Genomic DNA, 27,836 nt, shown 5'->3' with positions numbered 1-27,836 from the left:
TGAGACGCAGTCTTGCTCTGTCGCCCAGGCTGGAGTGCAGTGGCCGGATCTCAGCTCACTGCAAGCTCCGCCTCCCGGGTTCACACCATTCTCCTGCCTCAGCCTCCCGAGTAGCTGGGACTACAGGCGCCTGCCACCTCGCCCGGCTAGTTTTTTGTATTTTTTAGTAGAGACAGGGTTTCACCGGGTTAGCCAGGATGGTCTCGATCTCCTGACCTCGTGATCCGCCCGTCTCGGCCTCCCAAAGTGCTGGTATTACAGGCTTGAGCCACCGCGCCTGACCGAAAAGCATATTTTCAAATAACCCATGAGTTAAAAAAAATATTGTCAGAAAATACCTAGAACTGAATGGTAGCAAAGACTCTTAAAACTCTAAAAAAAAAAAGACGTACTTGGAGGAAAATATATAGCTTTAAATGCTTACTAAGAAGAAAGATGACAATAAGTTAGGCATCTTTCTTAAAAAGTTAGAAATCTAAAGAATTTAAAAATTAAAATATTAAGAAATTAAAAGGAAGGAAATCATAAAATAAGAGTCTGAAAATAATGAAATTGAAAACAAAGGTAACAGAGAAGATTTGTCAAGTCAAAAGTCGTTTCCTTGAAAGGACTAATAAAATGACAAACTATAGACAAGATTTATGAAGGGATAAACAAAAGAAGACACATATGCACAATATTAAAAATAAAAGAAGAGGCCAGGCACAGTGGCTCACACCTGTAATCCCAGCACTTTGGGAGGCCAAGGCAGGCGGATCACTTGAGGTCAGGAGTTGAGACCAGCCTAGCTATGTGGTGAAACTCCATTTCTACTAAAAATGCAAAAATTAGCCCAGCGTGGTGGCATGCACCTGTAGTCCTAGCTACTTGGGAGGCTGAGGCAGGAGAATCGTTTGAACCTGGAAGGCAGAGGTTACAGTGAGCCAAGATCGCCACTGCGCTCCAGGCTGGGCAACAGAGCAAGACTCTGTCTCAAAAAAAGAAAAAAAAAAGCATTCTTTAAAATGCCATAACTATTAAACATAAAATAAAAGAATAATACAACTTTATGCCAATAAACTTAAAAACCTAGGTAAAATGAGCAGTTTTTTGTTTGTTTTTGTTTTTGAGATGGAGGCTCGCTCTGTCACCTAGGCTGGAGTGCAGTGGCGTGATCTGGGCTTACTGCAAGCTCCGCCTCCCGGGTTCATGCCATTCTCCTGCCTCAGCCTCCCGAGTAGCTGGAACTACAGGCGCGTGCCACCACACCCAGCTAATTTTTTTTCTTTTGTATTTTTAGTAGAGACGGTGTTTCACTGTGTTATCCAGGATGGTTTTGATCTCTTGACCTCGTGATCCGCCCACTTCATCCTCCCAAAGTGCTGGGATTACAGGTGTGAGCCACCGCGCCCAGCCAAAATGAGCAGTTTTAAAAAAGTGTAACTTGTTTATGAAGAAATAGAAAACCAAATATCTTCAACATTAAAGAAATAGATTTAGTTTAAACATTTCCCACAAAAAAGCCAGCAGATCCAGATAATTTTACAGAAGATTTTTGACAAATATTTAAAGAACAGATAATTCTAAGCTTAACACAAACCCTTTTAGAGAGAAGGAGAACTTCTTAATTCTTTCATTTAAAAGGCCAGTGAAACCAAAGTCACCATGAGAAAGAAAAACTACAGTCATTCTCACTTAAGAAGATATATGCAAAAATCCTAAACAAGATATATCAGTAAACCAGATCCAGCATTATATGAAAAAATAATTTGTTGAGCAAACAAAGGCAGATGACTGGACAGCACACATACATATACCAGATCTGCTGGAATATTGTATACTAAGGGAAGTTCATATAGTCAGAAGCTGTGTCACCCATTGCCCATCACTTCCTGGGGAAGCTCAAAGGGAGGTAGTAGGGTTGGGAGCAGACATAGGGAGAAGGATCCCTTGGACTGTAGAACTTTTATTAATAAGATGCATTATTAGGGAAATAGCAGGCCCTCCTTTGCCATGATCAAGGGCCGGAGTTCAAATTTTATGCCTGTTATAGCAGAAAGTTAGCCTTATTCCTGTTTTTCAATCTTAGTAATTGCCAGTTAGGAGAACATCAGCCTACTTTTCATCCCCGTTGTAATCAGGGTTCTGTGCCAAAGCTTTGTGGTTACAACTATGGGATGTGGCACTCTACTAGAACTGATTGACTCTTAAGATTTCCTTGGATGCCAAGCTGCAGGTAATCAACCTTTTTTTTTTTTTTTTCTCTGCGTTTCTTTTTTTTTTTTTTGATATTTGTCCTGACATAGAGCTCTCACTCTGTTAAGAGCCAGACTGAAGACAATCCCGGCTCACTGCAATCCTTATATCTGCCTCCCAATCAAGCGTATTCTCTCTGCCTCAGCCTCCCAAGTAGCGTGGCTACAGCGCCACCCCATGCCCTGCTAAAAAAAAAATAAAAAAAAAATTTTTTATATCTTTAGTAAGTGAGATGGGTTATCTCTCATGTGGGCAACAGATGTCTCGATCTCTTGACCTCGCTGATCCACCCACCTCAGTGCCTCAGCCTCCCAAAGTGCTGGGATTTCAGGCGTGAGCCACCGTGCCCAGCCCAGGGAATCAATCTTAAACAAGTTAATTCTTAGTTCTCATGAAACAGTAAGATAAGACTGGAATTATTTCACAAATGCAAGATTGATTCTACATTTGGCAATTATTTATTCCCACATGAATGGATTATTGTCATCATCTCATTGACTGTCCCTGCCTCCTATCTCTAGGACTAGCTTACAGTATCCTAATAGCAGTGATTACAACTGAAATGAAACCATTATTTATATAATTTTTTAGTATCTGTCTCCCTAAACAGAATATTTTCTCCATGAAGTCAGGAATTGTATCTACAGTGTTAATTATTGTAATCCCAGTGTTTAGCAGTGCACCTAGTACATGATGGTCACTAGTAATTGTTGGATGAATGGATAAACAGGTGGGAAGTTGAGCTGAATGACTTCGATCTTTCCTAGACCTAAGACTTTACCCTTATAGAAGGACATTTGTTCTTTCCTCCTGTAGTGATTTCTTCTAAGCATTAATTTGCTAAAATTAGTGATTTGTAGTGATAGTTTGAGCTGAATATGGGAGAGAGACTTTACAAAAACTTTATTATGTATATGTCCTATCAACAGATGGAAATACACAGCCATGTGTTCTAGTGGGAATGTAGGGGAGACCCTGACTCTTGACCAGAGCAAAAGACTGCACTCCCTCAGGTTCTCAAGAATGGTTGTTGTGTGTCAAGTCTTTCTTGACACGCTCATTCCTTCTTCTTTTCTCTCTAACACCATCTTATATTAGAGAACTTCCCTCAGTGTGTGCTGGAAATCTCTGACCAAGAAGTGTTGGAATGGTATACTGCTAAAGACTTCATTGTTGGGAAGTCACTCACTGTCCTTGGAAGAACTTTCTTCATTTATGATTGTGATCCATTTACTCGACGGTATTACAAAGAGAAGTTTGGAATCACTGATTTACCACGTATTGATGTGAACAAGCAGGAACCACCTCCGGTAAAACAGGTAATCAGATAGTACTTCTTAGTGTGGTGAGAAAACTAATTTTTTGAGGTAGAAATTTAAGAAAAAGAAAAAAGACTTCTATGCAAATATTCGATAAATAATGGACAAAGTATATGTAATACAGTTGTTCACAAAAGAAGAAATACAAATGGCAAAAAAAATTATGAAAAGACCCTTAATGTAACTGATAATCAATGAAATAGAATGAAAATAATGATGTTTTTGCATCTGTTCAATTTTAAAAGATTCACGATGTTCAGTGTTTGCCCTATATGAAGAAATGGGAATTTTCATATACTGTTTATGGGAAAGCCAATCAGAGGAAACTTTCTGAAGGGCAATTTGTTGTCTATTTTATTTTGATAAATAAATAACATATATATTTTCTGGCCAGGCACAGTGGCTCACGACTGTAATCCAGCACTGTGGGAGGCCAGGGCAGGCAGATTACTTGAAGTCAGGAGTTAGAGACCAGCCTAGCTAACGTGGTGAAACCTTGTCTCTACTAAAAGTACAAAAAAGCCGGGTGTGGTGGTGCGCACCTGTAATCCCAGCTACTGGGGAGGCTGAGGCACGAGGATTGCTTGAACCTGGGAGATGGAGGTTGCAGTGAGCTGAGATCACGTCATTGCACTCCAGCCTGGGCAACAGAATGAGTGAGAGTCTGTCTCAAAAAATACATAGATATATCTGTTTCGATATATATATTATAACTCATTATGGTTTATAATATATATGATATTGGATATATATGATGATAGGACACATACATAATATGGTTTATATTATGATATATAGATATAGATGTATCTCATGTCTTTTACCTAGAAATATACTTTGGGGACTCTAAAAACATGTGGAAGAATGTGTATTGTAGCATTATTTATAAAAAAAAGTGTGAGGAGATTGACAAAATAAATGATATCCATTCATGAAATGGATGTATGAAAATACATCTATTCATACAATTAAAAGATAATTAAAATACACCCATTCATAAATTAAAAGACTACTGTGTGTGTAAAATATCACTGGGCCCTTTCTCCTCAAAAGAAAGGCATGAAAAAATGATGAAATGATTGAGTGCTTCCAGCCAGGGCTCTGCCTTCCCCTCCAACAGCTGCTCCTCTTGCTTGCACTTGGCCTCCAGTCGTACTGAGTTCTGTGGTTCTGCCAGTACAGCATCTTGTTTTACTCCCAGGAACTTTTGCTTGTGCTCTTCCTCCTTGAACCACTTTTCTGTTCTTACATGCAGCTCTTTTTTATCCTCCAATACCCAGTGTAGGCTTCCTCTCCAAGAAGTCTTTTCTAAAGCTCCAGGTAGGGCTAAAAGCCTTTCATCTCTATTCCTGGGGTATTCTCTGCCTCTCTCCACTAGCACTTCTCTATTATTAAATTATCTGCTAGTGAATCTTTTGTACTAGATTGTAACTCCCTTGAGGCCAGAGACTATGTCCTACTCATCTTTCTCTCCTAGTACCTAATACAGTGCCTAAAAAATAGGAGGTATATGTTTCTTGAACTGGACTGAAGAAAATTGGCTATGAAGGTGTTCTGCAAAAAAGAAGTGGTGTCTTAGGCAAAACTTTTAGAAACAATGTTTTATAGAAATGATTACAAAGAAGGATTTGGATTTTGGTATGCTGTGAGTTCCCAGAGGCAATACAATTTCTGGAAGGAAGTGTGGGTGATAATACCTCTTGCTGTCAGTTTTTTCTCTGATAGATTTCTTTATCAATGATGTGTTCATTGATTAAGAATGATGATAAACCCTCTCCTGGTGTATATGGATTGTGAAAAGAAAAATCATTATGATAAACCTTCTGCCCCTAAGTTTTTTGGCAGCAGTTGATGCAGTATATGGGGGGAAATAGCATGGGATCAGATTTAGATTTTGATCAAGGGAACTATTTTACCTCTTCAGTTTATAGATAAGGATGGTTGTCTAACCAGGAGGTAGAGTAGTGAGAGATTGCAACATAGTGATGCCCTTTGCTTAGTGAAAGGACTTTGACCTATTTTTTTTTTTTTTTTTTTTTTTTTTTTTTTTTTTAAAGACTGAGTCTTGCTTTATCTCCCAGGCAGAAGTGAGTGGTGTAGTCTTGGCTCACTACAACCTCCACCTCTCAGGTTCAAGCTATTCTCATGCCTCAGCCTCCCCAGTAGCTGGGACTACAGGTCGTGCTACCACACCCAGCTAATTTTTGTATTTTTAGTAGAGATGGGTTTTCACCATGTTGGCCAGGCTGGTCTGGAACTCCCTACCTCAGTGATCCACCCACCTTGGCCTCCCAAAGTGCCAGGATTACAGGCATGAGTCACTGCACTGGCCTGATCTATCTTTTGAGCCGATGAAAGCTTTTGAGTCTTAGAATACCTCTGTTCCCCATCCTTATTACTATCATCTTTTTTTTTTTCTCGTAACCTATCTTGAAGTAAAGAAAAGAGAGGGAAGCCCTGTATAAAGAGCAGAGGGAACTGAAGATCTACTGTAGATTTTAGTTGGTTATTTTGCTCTATCCCAGCCCCTTTGTATAATAAAACTAATTTTATATAATAAAACATCTATACATTTGGCACATTAATTACAGTTTTTGGTCAGTTTCTTTCCCATACTTTCTCTATAATAAATAGCTCTATAGTAAACAAATTCCATCTGTCCATGAAATTTGTTGGAGATAAATAGAATGCCGATTACTAATCAGCAAACACTTTTTAGTCATTACACCTCAGTCATTTTAACCCTAAATAACATAAATGGAAACCAGGGATAGGAATTTGTAGCAGAGTCTAGAGGGATAAAGCTAGAGCCAAGCCAATGGAGGGGTAGAAGTAGATATGAAATGGATATATTCAATTCGAGAGACATGGCACTTGTAAGTCAGGCTTCTCTGCTAGATCAGGAATAAGTAAACATAAATGCAATAGCCAGATGTGTTTTCTCTCAGGCTGGCTCCATCTGGAGGCATACTGGTAGGGAAAAGAAAGAAACCAGAATTAGGAAAGCTAATCTGCTGTGGAGATTGCTCCTGAAAGCAGTATCTGAAGGTTGTGGTACTCTTGGGTTCTATGTATACTACTAGCTCAGTTGAAGATGTCCAGACAGAAACTGTGGTAAGTGGATCATATGAGCAGGAGTATCTAGGAGTGTGATATCCATAGTCAGATGAGTGTTCATCTAGTTTACAACAGGACCCACCCAAGCAGTAGCTTAAAGTATGAGAAGCAAGATGCCAGGATACCATGAATATGGACTGATATTTAGGGAAGGTCTTTATTCCAGGCAGGGAAAGTGAGGTATATTCAGGAAAAACAGGTAGTCTGTTAAAATACAACAGGAATTTGAGAAGAAGGCCCAGAGGCTTTATAGCTACCTTCTTATTGCAAAATCCTCAACCCTCAGTGACCTCCCTACTGGCACCCCCAGCCAGGATGCTCTCATTGTGTGTTGTTGGTACAAGTGCAAAGCAAGTTCAGATACCACCACTTTGCAGTTTCTGCCTAGCCTCCAGAGAAAACTCAACTGCTTAGCACGTAGGCCATCAGCTCAGGGTTCCTCTGCCCATAGTAACATGTAAATTCACTGAGTAGTGGTTTTGCGATTGAAGCAAATTAGGTCATTTTCCATCTGCTAAATCTACTAGTAATATTCTAGCCATGCCTATCACATTAACTACAGTCCCAACTAGTGATTTTGGGGTCAGTGTTCCAAGTAGTACGCCATGGACAAATTTAATAGTCCTTTGTTGTTGAAGAAATACTCTGTTATGGATGGTACTAGGGACTATATGGACTTACTTGTTAAAGTGCCTGAAAATAATACATAAAAAGATTTTGTGGAGGTATATACAAGAGAAAATGTGTGCTACAAGCTGAATTTCCTAAGAAAGCATAGCAAAGAGGAGTCAGGAATAAATAACTCTGCTGATGTTTGCCTATCATTAGATGAGGAGGAGGAAGACTTAGTCTTTGACCTAAAGTTCTTAGGGAAATAAATCTTAGCATCCTACAGTGATGCTTCAGGCTCTTCATGGAGCCTAAATGAAACATACAAGCTCAACCTATATCTTCACGCAAACTCATTAAATAACCTTTGTATCTGAAAAATAATTTCCTAAATTGAACTTTTTCATGAAGAAAGGGGGTCCTGTGTGGACAAGGGATCTGAGTTCTCAGAAAACTATAGCTGTCATCCTGTTCTGTGAGGCAGAAATCAAGAAATAAAAAGGTTAGAAATATGGATGTAAGTAGGAGAAAAAGTCGCTTGAATCAAGTTCTTACCACCTTTCCCCTATCACACATACACTCACTCTCTCTCTCCCCCCCACACCCTCTCCCTTCCCCACCTCCCTCTCTCTCTGTCTTACTTTGGGTGAACTGAGGAAACAGTTTCCAGGTCTGCTAGGGTGAGGTCCACATCCTAGAGCAAAGAAGTCATAGACAGACCCATGCTAGGATGACTACAGGGTCATTTGCATTGGGACTAGGGTGGGACTAGGTCCTGCTTTTGTAGTAAGGGGTCAGTTTACATCAGCAATAGTTTCTCTCCAGCCCTGAGAGTTACTTTAGAGCATCATCAGTTACTTCTGTGATCACTGAACATGATGCAAAATCCACGAAGAGGAAGGGGATAAGTTGTTTTTTCTGACTGTATTTGTTTATATAGAAAATAAATTTGAATAAGTATTTTCTAGAGTTTTTTTCGTTAAATTCATAGTTACCTTTAATGTAATTTTAACACAAGTAGCATTTGCCTTACGTCTTGCTTCCTGTATATCTCCAGGAGTTGCCTCCTTATAATGGTTTTGGACTAGTGGAAGATTCTGCTCAGAATTGCTTTGCTCTCATTCCAAAAGCTCCAAAAAAAGATGTTATTAAAATGCTGGTGAATGATAACAAGGTGCTTCGTTATTTGGCTGCACTGGTGAGGCTAATTTTTATATACTAAAGATTCTCTTCTATCTCAGTACTGCGTACGATTGTTTATTTTGTCTGTAAGCTATAGATTAACAGCTGTCAGAGTTATGTGTTGACTCAACCAACCATTGTATCTAGTACCCAGCCTTCAGGGAGGTTGGATAGTATTAAGTATGGTGCCCCTGAGCTAAGACCTAGATCAAGTCCTATCTCTCCCAGTAATCTTTCTTAGATCATTAATCTCTCACTCTTAACACCTCAAATGTTGACAGACCTTTTGCCTCTTTTATTAACTATGAAATTGCTTAATATTCAAACCATGTGTGTATCTGTGTGGCTTTTTCATATACTGTGATTTCCTTGAGGTTAGGGACCATGTCTTAGTAAGTTCTGCATTTACCTGTGATATCTTGCCTGATATCTTGAGAGGTTATGTGACTAATAGTTAAGAGCATGCAGTTGGAAATAGACATACACTCAAGTGCTGCATATCCCATTAATTAGCTGAATTGTATGAGATAAATTATTGATAGAAATTCAAAGTATAAGGTCTTTAAAATGGAAAAAAAATGTAGACTAGGAACCTAACCATTTTCTTAGAAATGTGGACATAAATAGCAGAAGTTGAAATAAGTTATATCTGGGAATAGGAATTAGGAGCTGGGGGTAGGAGGTGTCAGGTGACTTTTCAAACTACATACATGTATTTGAAAAGATAAAAACTGAGGTAAAGACAACTGAATAATAGATTTTAGAAAATGATTGTACAAAGCTTTAAATAAAAGGGAGTCCTGGCTAAAACAAATTTTTTTAAGAAAACAACAAAACAGCAAAATGTAGGCCAACTACAGCACTCTCCATAAGGATTCTGACCAACAAAAGTTTTGTAGTACTAGATTCTTTCAGTTACTGTTAAAATTCAAGCGCCTTGTCGAATTATGATATGGTAACTACAACTCCTTAAGGGCAGGAATCATGTCTTTCTAGACTTTGTAGGTACTCATTAACTGCTCGTTCAGTAGGCAAAATAATTTATTTCTGCACACATTATCCATGAGTAAGGCAATACAATATTTTACCCATTTTATGTTTCAAAACTTAAGAAACAGAAAGGCTAGTTATCTTGTCCCAGATCCAGTGCTGCTTAGACAGGGGTAGGACTAGAAGTCAGCCTTCTGGCTTTCAACCCAGTATTCTTTTGATGAAGAGCTAGTTTCACACTTAGGATTAGAAAAGGGAAAGGAACTCATATGGGTTTGTAAACTGCAAAATTGTAAGCTTACCTTTGATACATGAAAAACCTGGAAAAATTAATACAAAGTTGATTACAAAAATGGCTATGAATAGTGTTAGATATTGCTAACTAAGGAGAAAGGATAAATTTCTTTTGATTGCAGCCTTCTGTACTCACAAACAACCTGGTCAAACATGATATATCACAAAAAGTTAAAGCGTTTGTAGAGGACTTCTATTCCTAGCCGTGATAGACCGGATAATTTGGATCAGCCCTCTTGCTGAGGGGTGTGTGTGTGTGTGTGTGTGTGCGCACGCGCACGTATATGTATATGTATGTGTATGTGTATGTGCGTTACCACTTGAAGGTGCTGAACAACTAGCAAGATGTGAAGAATCACAGAACAAGAACCAGGGAAACAATGAGAACCACAGAAGTGAACCTGACATTTGGGGCCATTTTTCCGCTAGGCGCATTAACTGATTTCAGAAGACCCACCTGTGAGGACAAACATTGGAATCTATTTAGGGCCTGTCAAAGGCAGAAGCTCCTGGTAAACCCTCTGTGCTTCAGTCTGTCTGTAGCTAATCTTTGAAGGGACTATTGTCTGTCTTTGAATTATAGTCCCTGATTGTCTCAGTTTTACAAATCAGATTAAGGTGATCCTGGATTCTAATAACCCCAGGTGACTGTCAGAAGCAAACAAATTCTCTGCAGATGACATCATTTTCGGCTTCAATTTATTTCTAGAATTTTAAAAATACAGTGTAACAATATTAATAATACAGTGTTCAGAAACAAGACAAGATAACATAAAGTGACCAGAAATAAGAGACTATAGAATATACCTATAGGGACTTCAGATACTGGCATTATGAAACTTAAACTTAAGCCGGGAGCAGTGGCTCACGCCTGTAATCCCAACACTTTGGGAGGCCAAGGAGGGTGGATCACTTGAGATCAGGAGTTTGAGACCAGTCTGGCCAACATGCTGAAACCCCATCTCTACTAAAAAAATACAAAAATTAGCCAGGCATGGTGGCACGCGCCTGTAATCCCAGGTACTCAGGAGGCTGAGACATGAGAATCACTTGAACCCGGAAGGTGGAGGTTGCAGTGAGCCAAGACTGCATCACTAAACTCCAGACTGGGTGACAGAGCAAGACTCCGTCTAAAAATGAAATGAAATGAAATGAAATAAACAATTTAAAAAATTTAAAAACCCTTTGTTTACCATGTTAAAGAATAAAATTGAGATTTTCAGCAAAAAATGAGAAATAAGCCAAAAAAGTCTGTTTCAGTTTTGAAAATCATCACATTAACAGAATAAAAGAGAAAATTAGCTTTTGAACAGCATTTGCTAAAATCAATCTGATTTAAAAATGAAATTCACATATACCCCTGAACCTAAAATAAAAGTTTAAAAAAGTAAAAAATAAAACAAAACTCTTAATAATAAAAAAAGGAATAAAAAGGAGTTTCCTTAATCTGTTAGAGGGTATGGTGAAAAGTCTACTACAAACAGCTTACTTAGTGATGAAATGTTGAAAGGGTACTTTCTGAGATTAGGAACAAGGCAAGACTGCTATCACCCCTTCTGGTCAACATTGTTCTGGAAGTCCTAGCTGGAACAGTGAAACAGGAAGTGAATAAACAAGCATACTGATTGAAAAGGAAAAAATAAAATTGTCATTATCCAAAATGAACAATTGTATATATAGAAAATAAAGAATCTGACTTCTACATTAGGGAAGTCAATATACAAATAGCAACAAAGAAAACATAAAGTTAAAAAATACCATTTACCATAGCATCAAAAATATTAAATTCCTAGGTATAAATTAAATTCCTTGGTATAATATTTTAGGTGTTACATACAAAAGATATGTTACATACAAAAGATATGTGTTACATATCTTTTAGGTGTTACACACAAAAGATATGTTACATACAAAAGATATGTAACACCTAAAAGATATATCTTTATCATGCAAAAGATATGTGATATCTTTTACATACAAAATATATGTAACACCTAGATGTTACATACAAAAACACTTTAGGTGTTCCATATCTTTTAGGTGTTATATACAAAAGATATGTTACATACAAAAGATATGTAACACCTAAAATTTTATTGAGAGAAAATTAAGAAGACCTAAATAAATGAAGGAATATACCATGTTCATTGGTTAGAAAATTCAGTATTATAAAATATTTTCCCCAAATTGATCTATGGTTTAAAAGTAATTACAGTCAGAAAATCCAAAATGTTTTATTTTACAGACAAATTGATTCTGTAATTTAAGTGGAGAGGCAAAGCACCAGGAATAGCCAAGATACTCTTGGAGAAGAGCAAGATCAGTGGATTTTGCTCACCAAAATATCACTCTGTATTAAAAGTCACAGTAATTAAAACAACATGTTTTTGGTGCAAGGATAGACAAACCAATGGAATAGAATAGACAGCCCAGGAAAAGACATATGATAAATACAGCACTGCAGAGGGGCTGGGAAAGGAAGATGTTTCTAATCAATGATATCAGAACAATTAGATATTCATGTAACAAAAGAGAAGAAAATTTGACCTCCATCTCACACCAAAAATGGCAATCAAGTCTAGGTAGATTGAAAATCTAAATGTGAAAAGCAAAACAATAAAACTTCTTAGCAATAAATAATCTTAACGTTATAGTGGGGAAAGATTTATTTAGTGGGATACAAAAAGACAGTCATGTTTTAAAAAAGGATAAATGGCCAGGCACAGTGGTTCATGCCTGTAATCCCAGCACTTTGGGAGACCAAGGCGGGCAGATTGCCCCAGCTTAGGAATTTGAGACCAGCATGGCCAACATGGCGAAACCCTGTCCCTACTAAAAATACAAAAAATTAGCTGGGCATGGTGGTACATGCCTGTAGTCCTAGCTACTTGAGAGGCTGAGGCAGGAGAATCACTTGAGTCTGGGGGGCAGAGGTTGCAGTGAGCTGAGATTGCCCCTCTCCACTTCAGCCTGGGTGACAGAGCGAGGCTCTGAATAAATTAAAATAAAATAAAATGGATAAATTTGACTACATTAAGATGAAAACTTTCTGTTCTTCCAAAAAACAGCATTAAGAGTGTAAAAAAAGGCAAGCTTCAAGTGGGAGCAGATGTTTAATACAGAAATCAACTAAGATCTTATATTCAGAATATGTAAAGAACTCTCTGAAATCACTTAGAAAAATGAGCAAGAAACTTGAACAGGCATTTCACAAAAGAGGATATCCAAGAGGCAACTAAACATACAAGAAGGGCCAGGTGCAGTGATTCACACCTGTTTTCCCAGCACTTTGGGAGGTCGAGGCAGGAAGATCACTTGAAGGCAGCCTGGGAAACATAATGAGACCCTACCTCTACAAAGATAAAAAAAAATTAGTTGGGCATGGTGGCATGTGCCTATAGTCCCAGCTACTTGGGACACTAAGGCGGTAGGATCACTTGAACCCAGGAGTTCGAAGGTGCAGTGAGCTATGATCTGCCACTGCACTCCAGCCCAGGCAACAGAAACTCTGTCTTTAAAAATATGTACATATGAGAAGTTGCTTTGCTTGTTAGTAACTAAAGAAGTGCAGATTACAATCATAGTGAGTTGCCTCTACCCACCCATCAGAATCATTAATATGTTGATGAGAATATGGAACCATAGGAACTCTCATACTCTTTACTAAGAGAGTATACCCACTTTGTAAAACACTTTGGCATAATCAAATATATTAGATTGTGCTAAGGGTGCAATATATGTGTACCAAAAGATAAGAATGTTTATAATAGCATAATTCATAATAGCAAAAATAGACCTAAATGTCTACTACAAGAGACGGGATAAGTTATGGCCTATTTGTGTCATAATTTGATTTCTGTTCAGTGAAAATTAATGAACTACAGCTACTAATAACAACATGGCTGAATCACATCAACATAATTTTGAATATAAGAATCCAGACACAAAAGAATGCATGCATATTATGTAATTTCGTTTATATGAAGATTAAAAAGCAGACAAAACAAAACTTTATGGATGTCTGCTTTGTAGCAAAACTAAAGAAAACCATACAATTCAAAGCAATGACCTGTTCAGTAGGGGAAGGATAGAATATTGATTGGGAGGTTCTGTCAGCGTTCCGTTTCTTAACCTGGATGGTGGTTATATGGTTGTTCACTTCATTAAAATTCTTTCGGCCATACATTTTGGTATTTTTATTGTTGTTTTGGGTTTTTTTGTAGTTTTCTCTCTGTGTTACTGTTCACAGTAAAAAAATTTAAAAGAAAGCCAACAGAACTATTAGTAAAGAAATAGTGGATATCTTCATGTGGGCAGGAAAAAAGAAGTGATATTCTGGTCATGGTAATTTTCAGATGTTTTCCCCTGACCTATTTGATGAAATAGAGAATGTATTCATTAGACTCATCACAAAAGTTCTTGAGGAAGAAAGGGTGCTTGACAATAAGGGGAAAAGGTTTATGAGTGAGGTGGGGGACTTCAAAAGAAAATATATGGAAATTCAAAAAGAAGGGAATATGCTAGAGAAATGATCAGAGACAATTAAGTCCCATGGAGGTCAGACAAAGACACGGGATGTGTTCTGAGAAAACAATGTATACTAAGTTCTGATAGGCAATTGGTGCCTAAGTAAAAGTATGCTGGTAAACTCTCTGGGACTGAGAGTGGAGTGCTGGCTGAGAAACTTGGCAAAGCTTTGGAAGAGCATAAGAAACATGATTTGAACTGTGATCTTCAAAGCAGCTGAATGTCTTCCAAGAGATATGCAAGACAGTACCATCTGTGGTGTTTGTCAAGAAAATATTACAGCCTCTGTTTATTTACTATGAGTGCATTTATTTTATAGCCTCTGATATTTTTATATGTGCCTTTTAATGCACAAACTATGTTTATATAGAAGAACATATGTTTAATTATTAATTCATTCAATAAATATTAAAGGACTACTCTGGGCTAGATATGGTTCTAGATACCAAAGGTACAGTGGAGAACAAGATAGACAAATATTTGCTCTCATGGAGCTTACATTCTAGTCAAATAAATACATTGTATAAGGATAGGTAGTAACGTGCTGTAAAAAATAAAGCAAGACAGAGAATGATGGGAAGGGGGCTCATTTATATCAGCAGAATGGGGAAAGCCTCTCTGAGGAGGTCATAGCAGAGCAGAAACCAAAGGAATAGCTGAGGGAGCCAGCCAGGGGAATATCTGAGAGAGCTGCATGTAAGACCAAGACAGTGTGCAGTGAATGGAGGGCAAAAAGGTGGAAATGACAGGTCGGGGGCCAGCCAGGGCTCTGCAACCAGTGGTATAACAAGGCCAGAGGAATGGGCTGATGGGAGCAGTCCAGGTAACAAGAAAGTATAGATAACAAGCTGCAGATAATTTAAAAATAAAACCAACTGAAAGTTGGTCTGTTTCTTCTTATTATCATTTGCCTGTAATTCTAAACATCAGTGATACTCTTCCCCAAAGGGATGGCTCCTCCATACAGTAGAATTTCAGTTAATAAGTGTAAAACAAAAGTGGGAAGTAGAAAAATTATCATTATGCACACTGCTGTAATCACGGTTGCAGATAAGATCCAGCAATGGCTGCTAAAATTAGTGGGAAAACCTTTGAGGAGGAATAGGATTCCCATAATCTCAAAACATCTCCCACAAGATGTTTTGTAATTGCAAAGGGAAATACAGTAACTTTAAGGGAAGAAATCCAGCAGAAATCTTAACCAAGTGATCAAGGTTAGTGTCATCCATAATAAGATATATTGACTTCATAAACTCCCTGGTATACACTAAAGACATGACATCTTTTCTGGGATACTTTTGCCAAAAATGCAAAAATGAGATGCATGAGGAACATTCAAGAAAATAATTGATCAGTAGTCTTCAAAAGTGTCAAAGTCATGAAAGAGAAGGGCAGACTGAGGAACTATCTATCACATATTGGAGGAGACTAAAGAGAAATAATAACTAAATGCAATGTGGGATCCTGGATGGGATCCTGAAACAAAAAGACCATTTGTCAGAAACAGGTGAAATTTGAATAAGGACTGTAGTTTATTTATTAATATCATACTATTGTTATTTTCCTGGTTCAGATAATTGCACTAATGGCTATATAGGATGTTAACATTAGGGGAACCTTGGTGAGGGGCATGAGAATTCTCTGTAATATTTATGCAGCTTTTCTATAAATGTAAACCTCATTCCCAATAAAGACAATAATTTTTTTTTAAGTTTTATAGTACTCTTTCCTGCCATGGTAAACCATTACTATTGTCACCCCCAATGGCCCTGGTATGCCCCTGCTTAGAACTTTGTATTTTATTCTAAGTGTGACAAGAATTCTTTGAAGGTTTGAGAGCAGAGGAGTGATATGATTTGATTTTTATTAACTATATTGTGATTGTTTAACATTTATATTTTTACTACATGGGGTGTACAATCCAAATGATTTGGAAACTATTAGATGAGGGAATGATATGAGAAGATTATTTCACTAAGAGAAAAATCTAATGACTTCTTTAATAGATGAAGAACTATTACATCTATTATGTATGTACATAATCTTCCCATACATCTATGGGAAGAACAATCCCATGGGCTTAAAGAGAAGATGTGCTACAGTTACAGTATGAGTGGATTTTAGGAATAAGCAGAGCTGTATTAAGGTTTGTTGGACCTGGAATTTCTTTCTTAGGGGTTGTGTGATCACTCTGCAATTTGGTTTAGAAAAAGTCTTGTCTACAAGGTAGTTTCTCAGAATCACTTTCAATTCTTTGATTTTATATTACTCTTATCCCCTCTTTTTAATTTTTTTTTTTTACATTATGTATATACATTTGCTTAAAAAACAAAACCTTACTTTAGTGTTCATGAAGTTGAACATAGTATCAGCCAACAGGTCTCAGCTAGCAGCCTGTGGTCAGAATGTAGCCCACATATATGCTCTAGTATACTGTGTTTGTTTGGGCTTCATGGTGCTTTAAAAGAGTTGGAGTCAGTACTTTAAAATCAGAGGTTTAAAATAGTAATCCACATTTTTATCTTTTGAAAAACTGAAAGATCTAGCAACATTGGGCCTACATTCTCACAAGGCAGCCATTGAGTTGTGTTGGTGCGGCCTCCCTTGGGAAGCCTCCCTTAGATGAGGCATGTTCTTCCCAGAGACACCAGAGTTCCCCCATAGATGGTTTGTTTATATTGTAAGAACCCAGACTGCTTCATTTATATCCTATACCTGGCCCCTGTAGGCATTTAAGTTTGCACATCTGCATAGACCATGAACCTTCATAATATCCTCTTTTCTTCACCTTTGTAGGAATCCCCCATCCCAGAAGACAAAGACCGGAGATTTGTCTTCTCTTACTTTCTAGCTACTGACATGATCAGTATCTTTGAGCCTCCTGTTCGCAATTCTGGTATCATTGGTGGCAAGTACCTTGGCAGGACTAAAGTTGTTAAACCATACTCTACAGTGGACAACCCTATCTACTATGGCCCCAGTGACTTCTTCATTGGTGCTGTGATTGAGGGTAGGTCTAAATACAGTCCAGAATTTCCTACTGGCTGCCTGAATGAGTTCTTAGTTGGAATTTAATTCGTTTTACCCTTGTAAGAAGCAATTAGATTATACTGCAACTGAGATAAAGCTACTATCCTTGTATATATGGTATAATGTGTTAATCGCCTTCCTAATCAATTAAACTCTAAGTTGATTGCATTTGTTGGCTACAGATGTCGACAGTAAGTTTTGTAAATACTGAGCAAGTGACTGCATATTAGTATGTCATTTAAAGAAAGCTCATTAGTTTCTGTCATAAATGCATAACTGTGAATTTATCATAGGAAGGTTAATACTATTTTACTTCTGATTGCGTGAGAGAACATCACCAAGCTAAGTGTACTGCTACCTTCTCTCCAGTATTTGGTCATCGGTTCATCATCCTTGATACAGACGAGTATGTTTTGAAATACATGGAGAGCAATGCTGCCCAGTATTCACCAGAAGCACTCGCGTCAGTTCAGAAACATGTCCGAAAGCTAGAAGCGCCTGCTTCAGAATCAGAAAGGTATGTGTTTGATTGCTAGGGTTTGGCACACTCAAGATATTCAGGAATTAATTCTGACTTTGAGTAAACACATTTTAGATTTGCCGATTTCTCTCACCAGGTGGGAATAATTAGACATAAACAGAAGGTTCCCTGTGTCAGTGTAATAACTTAGAACTTTTTCAACTTTATTTATTTAGCAAATACAGTTGACCCTTGAACAGTGTGGGAGTTAGGGGTACCAGCCTTTCTGCACAGTTGAAAATTCATGTATAACTTTGACACTCCAAAACTTAACTACTAATAGCCTACTTGTGACTTGTGACTTACTGATAAACAGTTAACACGTATTTTCTATGTCGTATGTATTGCATCCTGTATTCTTACAATACAGTAAGCTAGAGAAAATAAAATTAAGAAAATCATAAGAATGAGAAAATTATTTACTATTCATTAAGTGGATGTGGATCATCTTAAAGGTCTTCATCCTCATCTTCATGTTGAGTAGGTTGAGGAGGATGGGTTGGTTTTGCTGTCTCAAGGGTGGCAAAGCAGAAGAAAATCCAGGTATCAGTGGGCCTGTGCAACGCAAATTCTTGTTGTTCAAGGGTCAGCTATAATTATTAAATGCCTACTATGTGTCAGAGACTATCACCAGGCCCATGGACTTTTATCGGTAAACAAAGCAGACAAGAATTTGTCTCCCACATTGAGTTGACCTTCCAAGCAGCAGGAAATAGACAATAGCACAAATAAATTATACAGTATATTGGGTGATGAATGCTGTAAAAAATGGAGCAAATTAAGAGTAATAAGTATTTCTGGAGAGTGGCAGTAGGTTGTGAAGGTAGGTCAGGGTATGTGGTTGTACCTTGAGGTGACATTGAACAACCACTTGAGGGGAGTTAGCTGGGTGGATTTCTGGAGGAAGTGCTTTTCAGGAAGAGGAAATGGTGCATGCAAAGGCCCTAAATGCTAGCATATCTTGCTTAAAGTATTCAACGAACATTGGGAAGAAGTAGGCCAGTGAGGGTGGCTGAAATGGTGTGAGTGAGAGGAAGAGGAGTAGGAGATGGAATTAGAAAATTAACAATGGGCTAGATTGTGTAGGACTTACTAGGTCTTTGGAAAGGTGCTGGCTTTTTTCTCTGAATGAAATGAGCCTTTGGGAGCAGGGGCATCTGAATAGAGGAGTGGCAAGATTTGATATATATTTTAAAAGAACTATTCCGGCTGTTTTATTGAAAATAGATTAGGAGAGAGATTAGTTAAGAGACTATTGCAGTATTCCAGGCAAGAGATGGTGATGACTGGGCCTAGGATGGTGGTATCAGTGGAGGTGGGGAGAAGTGGTCTGATTTGGATATATTTTGAAGGTAGCACCAATTGGACTTCAGACAGATTTTCTAGGGGATGTGAGGGGAAAAGAATAGTTAAGGAGGACTCCAAGATGTTTGGCCTGAGCAACTGGAAGGAAGAAATTGCGATCACCTGAGATGGGGAAGATGCGGGCTGTGGGTAGAACAGTTGCCTTCTTTGTTGGTTGGGGTGATGATTTCAGTTCTGGATATATTGTATATTAGGTTTAAGACAGCCAAGTCAAGAACATATAGTCTGTTGGATATGTAAATCTGGAGTTTGAGTGAGAGGTCTGGACTGGCAATATAAATGTGGGAGTTGTTGGCGTATAGTGATATTTTAGGCTGTGAGACTGGATGACATCTCTCTCTCTCTCTCTGTCTCTCTCTTGAGACAGGATCTCGCTCTGTCACCCAGGCTGGCATGCAATGCTGATAGTGGAGTAATAGCTCACTGCAGCCTCAAATTCCTGAGATCCTCCCACTTCAGCTTCTCAAGTAGCTGGAACTACAGGTACATGCCATCATGCCCGGCTAATTTTTAAATTTTTGGTAGAGACGGGGGTCTCAGTTTGTTGCCCAGAATTCCTGGGCTCAAGTGATTCTCCCTCCTTGGCCTCCCAAAGTGCTAGGATTACAGGCATGAGCCACTGTTCCTGGCCTGGATGAAGTCTCTAAAGGAGTTAGTATAGATAAAGAAAAGAATGGCTCCAAGAACTAAGCTCTGGGGTCCACCAACACTTAGAGTTAAGGAAACTGGAAAGGAAAACCAATGAAACAGGAAGAAAACCAAGTGAATGTGGATGCCATCCTGCATGCCAAATGAAGAAATTACAGGTAGTTCCTTGTTTACATGGTAGCGTAGGACTGTAAAAAAATAACATGCAAAACAATTTTAATAATCAAAGGGAAAATGTACAATTGTTCTGTGCCCTTTAAAAATTTTTGTCACTGCCAGGCGCAGTGGCTCATGCCTGTAATCCCAGCACTTTGGAAGGCCAAAGTAGTCGGAGCATGAGGTCAGGAGTTCGAGACTAGCCTGACCAACATGGTGAAACCCCGTCTCTGCTAAAAATACAAAAAAAATTAGCCAGGCATGGTGGTGCACACCTGTAATCCCAGCTACTCAGGAGGCTGAGGTGGGAGAATCACTTGAACTCAGGAGGCGGAGGTTGCAGTGAGCCAAGATTACGCCACTGCACTCCAGCCTGGGCAACAGAACAAGGCTCCGTCTCAAAAAAAAAAAAAAAAAATTGTCACAATATTAAAACTTTGATGGTTATAAATGTATAAGAACATGAAAAAATAGTAAAACTAATTTTCACTTAGCACACTGAAATTTAAAACATTGATGACATTAAGAATTAAAGTGTTTTATTGCTTTATAAAAACTTTATCAAAAGCGGTTTGAGCAGCACTTGCCTACTTCTCATTGTATAACTTATGATACGGAGTGAACATCTGTTCTATGCCTTGGTGAATTGTCATATTCCTGTTTAAGATGGATCAACTTCCAACATTTTATGATTTTTGCTTTCAATGTTATATCTCTTAGACTTCTTTTAATGAGAATGAAATATCTCTGAGAGTTCTTTTAATGTGAAGCATTTTACAGGCATCTGGGATATCTTCATTCTTTTCATTACAACCACCTTTCTCATTTGTGTTGATAGGTTTGCCTTCACCAGTTTCCACTGGCTGCACATCTAGAGGCTCTTGAAAGGCAGCTGTGTTGACATTCCTACAGTCAGCTTTCTCTTCTGTAACTCCGTTTATATTTGACTTGAATTCACTTCTTGCATCTTTGCTGTACTTTCATCCTTATTGGCCAATTCTCTCTTTTCATTATCCATTTTTGTAAAATACAGTTTGTGTATCACTGAGAGACAAGGAGACAACATAGCTACACACTTTACTGTCTGTGTGAACTATAAAACAAATATACAGTGACCAGTCACAAACAGACTTTGAAAGAAGTGATGTAATTGTCACTGATGGTGATATGCATCTGTTTATTTACATTGTGGTTAGTGAACTAAAGTTCTGACAGATAAGTTTGTACTTTATGCAATTACTCATAGTTAATAACTGTGTTGACTGAAATTTGAACCATGTTGTTGAGGGAATGGATTATTTTACTAAATGGTGGTAGTCGAAATTCATGCATCTTGGAACTGTGCAAACTGAGAAATGCCTTCATATCAAGGAAGACAGACTTGATGGAGGACAGGTGAGCCTCAAAATTAGGGCTCAGCCAGGGAGAGTTATTGGCTTTTCCCAAGAAAGAATTCCAGGGAGAGCTGGTGCTGTTAAACAGCAACTGTTTTTAAGCAACAGTGTACAGCAGCAGCTGAGGTTCTGCTCCTTGTAGAGTAGGGATACCCCCTAGGCATTGTGCCCAGAATAGTAGCTCAAAGGCAGTTCTGCACTCATATTTATACCCACTTTTTATTATGTGCACATTAAGGTGCAGTTTATGCAGAAATTTCTAGGAAAAGGGTGGTATCTTCCAGGTGTTCGTGTCATTGCTATGGAAAGGGGTGGTTACTTCCAGATGTTGTCATGGCAGTGGTAAACTGATATGGAGCACTGGTGGGCATGTCTTACGGAAAGCTGCTTCTGCCCCAGACCTATTTTAGCTAGTCCTCAATTTGGTCCTGTGTCTGAGCCGAGCCTCCAGAGTTGAGTCCCACTTCCAACCTCAGAATGATTCAGTATATCAAATGGGGATTTAGCAATATTAAGGGAATTGGGGACCTTGGAGACCTAATGAGGAGTTTCAGCGGAATGGGAAGACGGGGAAAACCTAATGGCGTAGATTTAAGAGAGAATGGGAGAGAGGAATTCTGGATCAGAGTGGAGACTACTCTTTTGGAGAGGTTTGGTGCAAAGGACAACAGAGAAATGAGGCAGCAGCTGGCAGAGAAAGTAAAGTCAGGAGAAGGTCTTGTTTTATTTTGTTTTTGCTTTCGTTTTAACATAGAAGAAATAGCATGTTTGTATGTTAATGGGAATGATTCCATAGAGAGGAAAGCATTGATAAGTGTGTGAGAGAGCAGGGAGAATTTCTGGAGTTTGTGAGAGGATGGGGTTTAAGTGGAGGAATTGGCTTCAGATAGAAGCACCAACCATTCACCTAGGGCAGTATTTCTCAAACTTTTGGGTCTTGAGACACCTTTATACCCTTAAAATTATTGAGGGCCCCAAAGAGTTTTATGTGTTTATATCTATTGCCATTTAGCATATTAGAAATTGTATCTGAAAATTTTCAAATATTAATTTATTTTGAAAACAGTAAACCCATTTCATGTTAACACAAATAACATAATTTTGTGGAAAAAACCTATATTTTACAAAGAAAATCGAGTGAGAAGAGTGATAGTGCTTTACATTTTTGCAAACCTCTTAATATCTGACTTTAGTAATAGAAAATGACTAGATTTTCATGCGCTTTTGTATTCTGCCTGCTGTGATAGCCTGTGTTGTGTGACCTTTGGAAAACTCCATTGTGTACTTATGGGAAAACAAGAGTAAAAAGATAAATAAATGACTAAGTATTATCACAAGAATAATTTTGACTTCACAGACCCCCAGAGGGTCTTGGGAACCTCCACAGGTCCTGGGATTACTCTTTAAAACCTTGATCTAGGGCAACAGGCAAAAGGCAGGCAGGATATGTGGGTTCAGATGCTAGTAGGTGGGTAGATATTGGAAGGCCCTTGTGATTGTTTCCTGATAGTAGTGCAGTAGAAAGAGTGAGGATAGAGGGAGATGTTGGAGGTTTCAGGAGAGAGGAGAAGTTATGAAATTCTCTTTTTATTGAATATGTAAATATCAACAAAATGAATATAAAATAAAATTTAAAACAGCATATATTAGCTACTACTAAGAAAGAAAAAATTTCCAAATATAATCCATATTCACCATTAATTGAAAAATGCATGTTAATTCCAGAGATGTTAAAATGTAAAAAAAAAAAAAAAAATTGTCTCATTTCATGGATACATCTTTAATTAAAAAAAAAAATTGCCTCAGGACTTAAACAAATATGATAGCTGTCCAGGAAAGTGGAGGCTAAACAGACTGGAGAAGCATAGTTTGGTGGCTGACCAGCATTAAAGACCTACTTCATATTCATAGTCATATATTCTAATACTTCCCAAAAGTTTTTTTCTGTAATTGTCCCTTGTTTATGCAAATACCAGCAGACACTGGAAAGCTTCTTGCTTCAGCATACCACTAATTAAATCATCTTTAACATTTTTTTTAAATTTAGTAATTTAAGTTTTTTAAAATGCAGTAATGAGGAAAAGATACCACTGTGACTCTTAGAACATGATATCAATAAAAATAAGGAGAAATTCAAATTTTAGGTTGCCATATGGATATGGTTTGTTTGGCCCCACCAAGCCTCATGTTGAAATTTGATCCCCAGTGTTGGAGATGGGCCTCATGGAAGGTGTCTGGATCCTGAGGGCAGATCCATCATAAATGGCTTGGTGCCATTCTCATAGGAATGAGTTCTCACTTGTAGTTCCCATGAGAACTGTTGTTGAAAAGAGCCTGGCACCACCTACTCTCTCTCGCTCGCCTCTTCTCTTATCATGTGATCTCTGCACATGTCTGCTCTCCTTTCCCTTCCACCATGAAAGGAAGCAGCCTGACATTTTTACCAGAAGCAAATGTTGGTACCATGTTCCTTATATAGTCTTCAGAACTCTGAGCCAAATAAGCCTCTTTTTTTTTTTTTTTTTTTAAATAAATTACCACCCTTAGTTATTTCATAGCAACATAAATGGACTACAACATGGGTTAAGAGATCCATTGCCATCCTCATTTTGATCCTCACTCTCCCTTTCTTCTCTTGTGATGGATCAGAGAGATGAGTTAGGGAAAATGCATGGAGATGATAAGAATCCATGGTCACATCTTCTGTGTCTCCTAGCTATTCTGCATTTAGCTCTTGACTCACCCATCTGATAAAGAATCCTGCTCTAAGGAAATGCAGTTACAAATATATTTTGCCACTCATTGCAGAGTCATGAAAGGGGATCATGAGTACTTGTCAGACCAGTACTGTTTGTTTTTGTCAATTGTCAGTTCCAAGATGATGAAATTTGGAGTTGGCCATTTGCTTTCTCTGAGCCAGAAAATTAGAATAATGCACAGGTAACTGAGTATTAACTTCATCTTCAAGGTCTTAAATTCTCTTTGGGTTTGGGGTCCTCATTGCAGTATTTGAACTCAGACTTAAGGACAGCAAATGCACACACTTACTAACCTACCCTCCACAGGAAATCCACATGTGTGAATAGCATAGATACATACACACACTTGTTCATATGTATTATTCTTGTTCCATTAACATGCCCTTTTGTGCGCTTCAGCTTCAAGAGGACCCTACTCTCTTACTCAATGATCTTTTTAATCTTTTTCTTTTTCACTTCCAGCTACTTTTCCCATGAGAATTGTCCAAATATTCTCATTTTCTTTAAGGAAATGGAAGTGATTTGGTTTCAAATATGAGATCAAATGATCCAATGTGGGCTTCATCAGTTTTCTCACCCTTCATCTTAGAATGTTTCTCTACTATCACTCTTCTTCTCTTTACCTTCTTTTGTCAGAGATAAGTAACTCCTCCTATTTCTTCAAATCCAATTCTTCTATTTTGTGTCTGTAACCACTTCCCTCCTGACTGCTCCAGAATCTTTATGACTTTTTTAAATGACTGCTTCATAAATTTCTTTCTTGAAGGTCATTGATTGTTTCCAAGTATAATGGACTCTTCTCATTTAGTCATTCATTCAACAGATATTTGAGCTTATACCATATACCAAACCTTACATTAAATGCTTAGACAATTATATAAGAGAATAGGGAGCTCATAATCTATTCTCTGAGAGCAAGGGTTGTCAATTTTTTTTTCTTTTTTTAGTGAAGGGACAGGTAGTAAATAGTTTAGGCTTTATGGATCATACCTTCTTTGGCGTAACTACTCAATTCTACCCTTACAGCATGAAAGCAGCCATAGACAATATGTAAATGAATAGGAGTGGCTGTATTTCAATAAAAAGTTATGTATAAAAAATAGGCAGCAGGTTGACTTTGGCCTGGGTGTCATAGTTTGCTGGCCCCTTGATCTAGTGTTCAGTTTTTCTGATCTGCATATAATATTGATTACTCTTTACCACCCCTCTTTTAAAATCCTCTTTTGAGTTCTGGAAACTCAAAGTTTTTGGTAGTCCTAGCTCTCTTAAAGCCTATTCTGTGTGTCTTTCCTACTTCTGTCTACTAGGTTGGCATTTCTCAAGGTCCTGTTTTTTGTCCTCTTGCTTGCCTTCTCTAAACTTTCTAGACGTTGCAGTATCTGAATTGCTCTCCTGACCATTCTGCTGAATCTATTTTCAACATGTCTTTGTTCATCTGAGCCACCAGCATCTCACACTTTGTACAACTAAAAATGAAGCCATTGTCATTTTCATCTTTCTAACTCTTCCTTATTCCTTCTTTTTGCTTATCTGTCTCATTTTCTAAGTGGAGAACTTTGCCAGGATGCTCATAGCAAAGTATTTGAAGAGCACACAGAAAACTGTGACATCCCTCTTACCTCTGGAAGATTAGCCACTCTATAAAGCACGTTCACTTTTATGGAAGTTAAGGAAGGTCATTGGAGGGCTTGGCACAGAGTCTTCACCCAGCATGTTAGGACCTCCAGCCACCTCTCAGTTGGCAGTCCCTGTTGGGCATAACCAGCTGGCCCCTGTGTTTTCTTGTTGACCCATGTGAGCAAAGCTTGCCCTGTAACTTGCAGCTCTTTTCCAGAATGTGCCCTGACTTGGGCTTTGGCAATAAGTAAGGGCTGTAACTTTAACTAGCTCTTCCTTAAACAGTACCACCTGTTGCTATCTATCTGTGAATTTACTCCATCTTACTCAAAGGCAGCAGATGCCATGGGCATTTTTCCTGCTGTATAAAGGAGAATGGGAATCTAGCTTCTTCGGGAAAGGGAGAGTTATTGTCTCTTTCCCCAAATGATTGGATGATCACATTTTAACTTTATATGTTTCATGGCTCTAGTTCTTGGAAACACATGGAAGATTGAGGTTTGACTGCTTCCTGCCACTAAAATAGCTCCCTGGTGGTCATTCATAATTTAGTATATATGATTTGAATTACATTAATCAGATAAACATATTCTGCTTCTATAATGAATAATGCCAGAGAGCATTTAGATATTGGGGATTATTACAATTTTTATTGTTCTTGGCTTACTACAAAAGTAACACATGACCAGCATGTGAAAATTTAGGGAATAAAATCTAGGTAATAGAAATGGAAAATAGCAAAAATTTTTGAAAATCTTATAACTCAGAGATAACTACTTCTAATATTTTGTTTTTTAAAGATGCATATAAAGTAGAAAATTCTGTAATACTATTTTGCTTTTTTCACTTGATAGTCTATCATGAACCCTTGTGAAATGAAATATTTTAAGACATATATATGAAGGGACCAAGGAGAAGCTTTGCTCCTACCCCATCTTTCATGTACCTACTTCTTACCCTCCACTCCCCATAGGTAACTACCTCTTTCATTGATTTTTTTGAATATCTTTTCAGAGTTTCTTTAAATAATATAAACAACTTTAAGTACATACCCTTATTGCCCCACAACTTTTATAACACAAGGTAACACTCTATACATACATTTATGTCTTGATTTTCTCACTAAAAATATCTTTATACTCTTTCTGCAGCATTTTCAATGGCTACAGTATTATTCTGTTCCTTTATTGTAGTGTAAATTATTTAATCCCCTATTTTTGGACATTTGGGCTATCTCAAAACAATCTTATAGATGTATCTTTGCATACAACCCATGATTATTTCCTTAGGATAAATTATTTGAGATTATTTGCTGGACTGTTGCTTCATGTTTCCAAATTTTTCCTGAAAGGTTATTCCACTTTATACCTTCCCCAGCAAGACTTGCCAGCAGGTAAAAGGGGAAATAAGTTAAAAGAGGTTATTTGCAACAGTGAACTTTAAAAATATTATACACAAGAAAAATAAATACAGAAAAGCAATGGTAGATTGACAGTTTTCAAGTTATGGAAGGAGAGGAATTCAGGGAGAGGTGACTGGGCACAATTGAGAGAATATATTGGAACTGGAGTGGGATGTGAGTGCTAGTCTTGCCGCTGACATGGGATGTGGGATCAGTCACTCAGTTCTTCAGATGTGTTTTCTCATCACTGAAAGAGGGAAGAATGCTTACTGAGTTTATTTGGCCCATTTTGTTCTAAAAGGATTTATAAAGATGAAATATGAGGGAATCTTTCAGCTCTAAACTTTTTAATTTTATAACTGTACCTTCATTTGCAGAGGAAATAAAAATTGAGCCTCTACTTATTATGGTTGTGTTTCAAAGGGTTAGACCGCTGTCTTCCCAACACCCTGTGCTACTATTCTCTCTTTTTTTTTAATTATTATACTTTAAGTTCTAGGGTACATGTGTATAATGTGCAGGTTTGTTACATATGTATACTTGTGCCATGTTGGTGTGCTGCACCCATCAACTCGTCAGCACCCATCAATTCATCATTTATATCAGGTATAACTCCCAATGCAATCCCTCCCCCCTCCCCCCTCCCCATGATAGGCCCCGGTGTGTGATGTT

General features: G+C 38.0%; 1 protein-coding gene across 2 annotated transcripts in view; it reads left to right on the top strand.

Moving 5' to 3' along the window:
* EFHC1 (EF-hand domain containing 1) overlaps positions 1–27,836 on the top strand; it is an 84,678-nt gene that overhangs the window by 48,845 nt on the left and 7,997 nt on the right. For both annotated transcript variants that reach the window (XM_017849603.1, XM_017849604.1), the window contains exons 6-9: positions 3,334–3,554; positions 8,338–8,478; positions 17,070–17,283; positions 17,673–17,820. In XM_017849603.1, the coding sequence (XP_017705092.1) occupies positions 3,334–3,554; positions 8,338–8,478; positions 17,070–17,283; positions 17,673–17,820 (724 nt within the window). The remainder of the gene's footprint in view (positions 1–3,333; positions 3,555–8,337; positions 8,479–17,069; positions 17,284–17,672; positions 17,821–27,836) is intronic.

Source organism: Rhinopithecus bieti, unplaced genomic scaffold, assembly GCF_001698545.2.
Source record: "Rhinopithecus bieti isolate Rb0 unplaced genomic scaffold, ASM169854v2 scaffold_31531, whole genome shotgun sequence".
Lineage (NCBI taxonomy): Eukaryota > Metazoa > Chordata > Mammalia > Primates > Cercopithecidae > Rhinopithecus > Rhinopithecus bieti.
This window is presented reverse-complemented; position numbering and strand designations above follow the sequence as displayed.